Source organism: Morone saxatilis, unplaced genomic scaffold (assembly GCF_004916995.1).
Source record: "Morone saxatilis isolate NCDOM2014 unplaced genomic scaffold, NCSU_SB_2.0 Contig23, whole genome shotgun sequence".
NCBI classification, from domain to species: Eukaryota; Metazoa; Chordata; class Actinopteri; family Moronidae; genus Morone; species Morone saxatilis.
In genome coordinates this window covers 12,944,635-12,945,358 of record NW_023339796.1, presented here as the reverse complement: position 1 = coordinate 12,945,358, position 724 = coordinate 12,944,635, and the positions used below count along the sequence as shown (strand labels likewise).

Here is a 724-nt window from a genome sequence, read left to right as displayed (position 1 = left end):
AGAGAGAGAGAGAGAGAGATCTACTCACTCTGAATCTGTGAGTGTAAGTCATTTGTGATGACTTGCAGCTGTCCCAGACTCATGTCCCTCATGTCCCCTTGCCTCAGATTTCTCTTCATCAAACCCTCGCTGATGTGGGGCATGTGGGGGAGCTGCGTATGTAAAACACACACAAAAAAAGGAATTTACTGCAAGTCAAACTGTTCAAAACTTGGAGGGAGTGTAGGGAGTGAATGAAGGGGGATTATACTCATATACTTATGTCATGTTTACTCATACACCCAGAGTTATGTTTTATGATGGAAAACTTAAAGGTTATAGAAAACAATGTTCAAAACTGTTCAGAATGTGAATAAAGACCAAATCAGTATTATCCAGATTAAATTCAGATTGATCAAAGTCAACTGGATGTATGTAGGTTCTTTTACTTATCAACAGTGGGATACATTTGCTGCTACTTTGTTTACCAGTGTAAGGGGCTTTCTCTTGGTCTCACACACACATCCCCCTACAAACCCTAACTGACCTTCTGTTCAGCCCATGTAAGTCCCTTATGTAATTTTTTGTGCTGTGTTTACTGTAAGATAAGACAGCAAGTTATAGTAAGTCATTCTTTTTTAACTTTTTTCCCCCTTTATGTGTGCTTTAGATATTTTATTGTCCTGGACCATCTCCTAAAATGCATTTTCCATGGAAGATGGAATAAAGAGCTACACACACACAC

The 724-nt window shown here is 39.0% G+C and overlaps 1 protein-coding gene across 1 annotated transcript in view; it reads right to left on the bottom strand.

Annotated features, from left to right (window-relative positions):
• Positions 1-724, bottom strand: part of zgc:153615 (uncharacterized protein LOC777747 homolog) — a gene marked incomplete in the record, with an annotated part of 6,468 nt that overhangs the window by 1,751 nt on the left and 3,993 nt on the right. Inside the window, 1 exon segment of the mRNA XM_035670118.1 lies at positions 29-152. Within this exon segment, the coding sequence (XP_035526011.1) occupies positions 29-152 (124 nt within the window).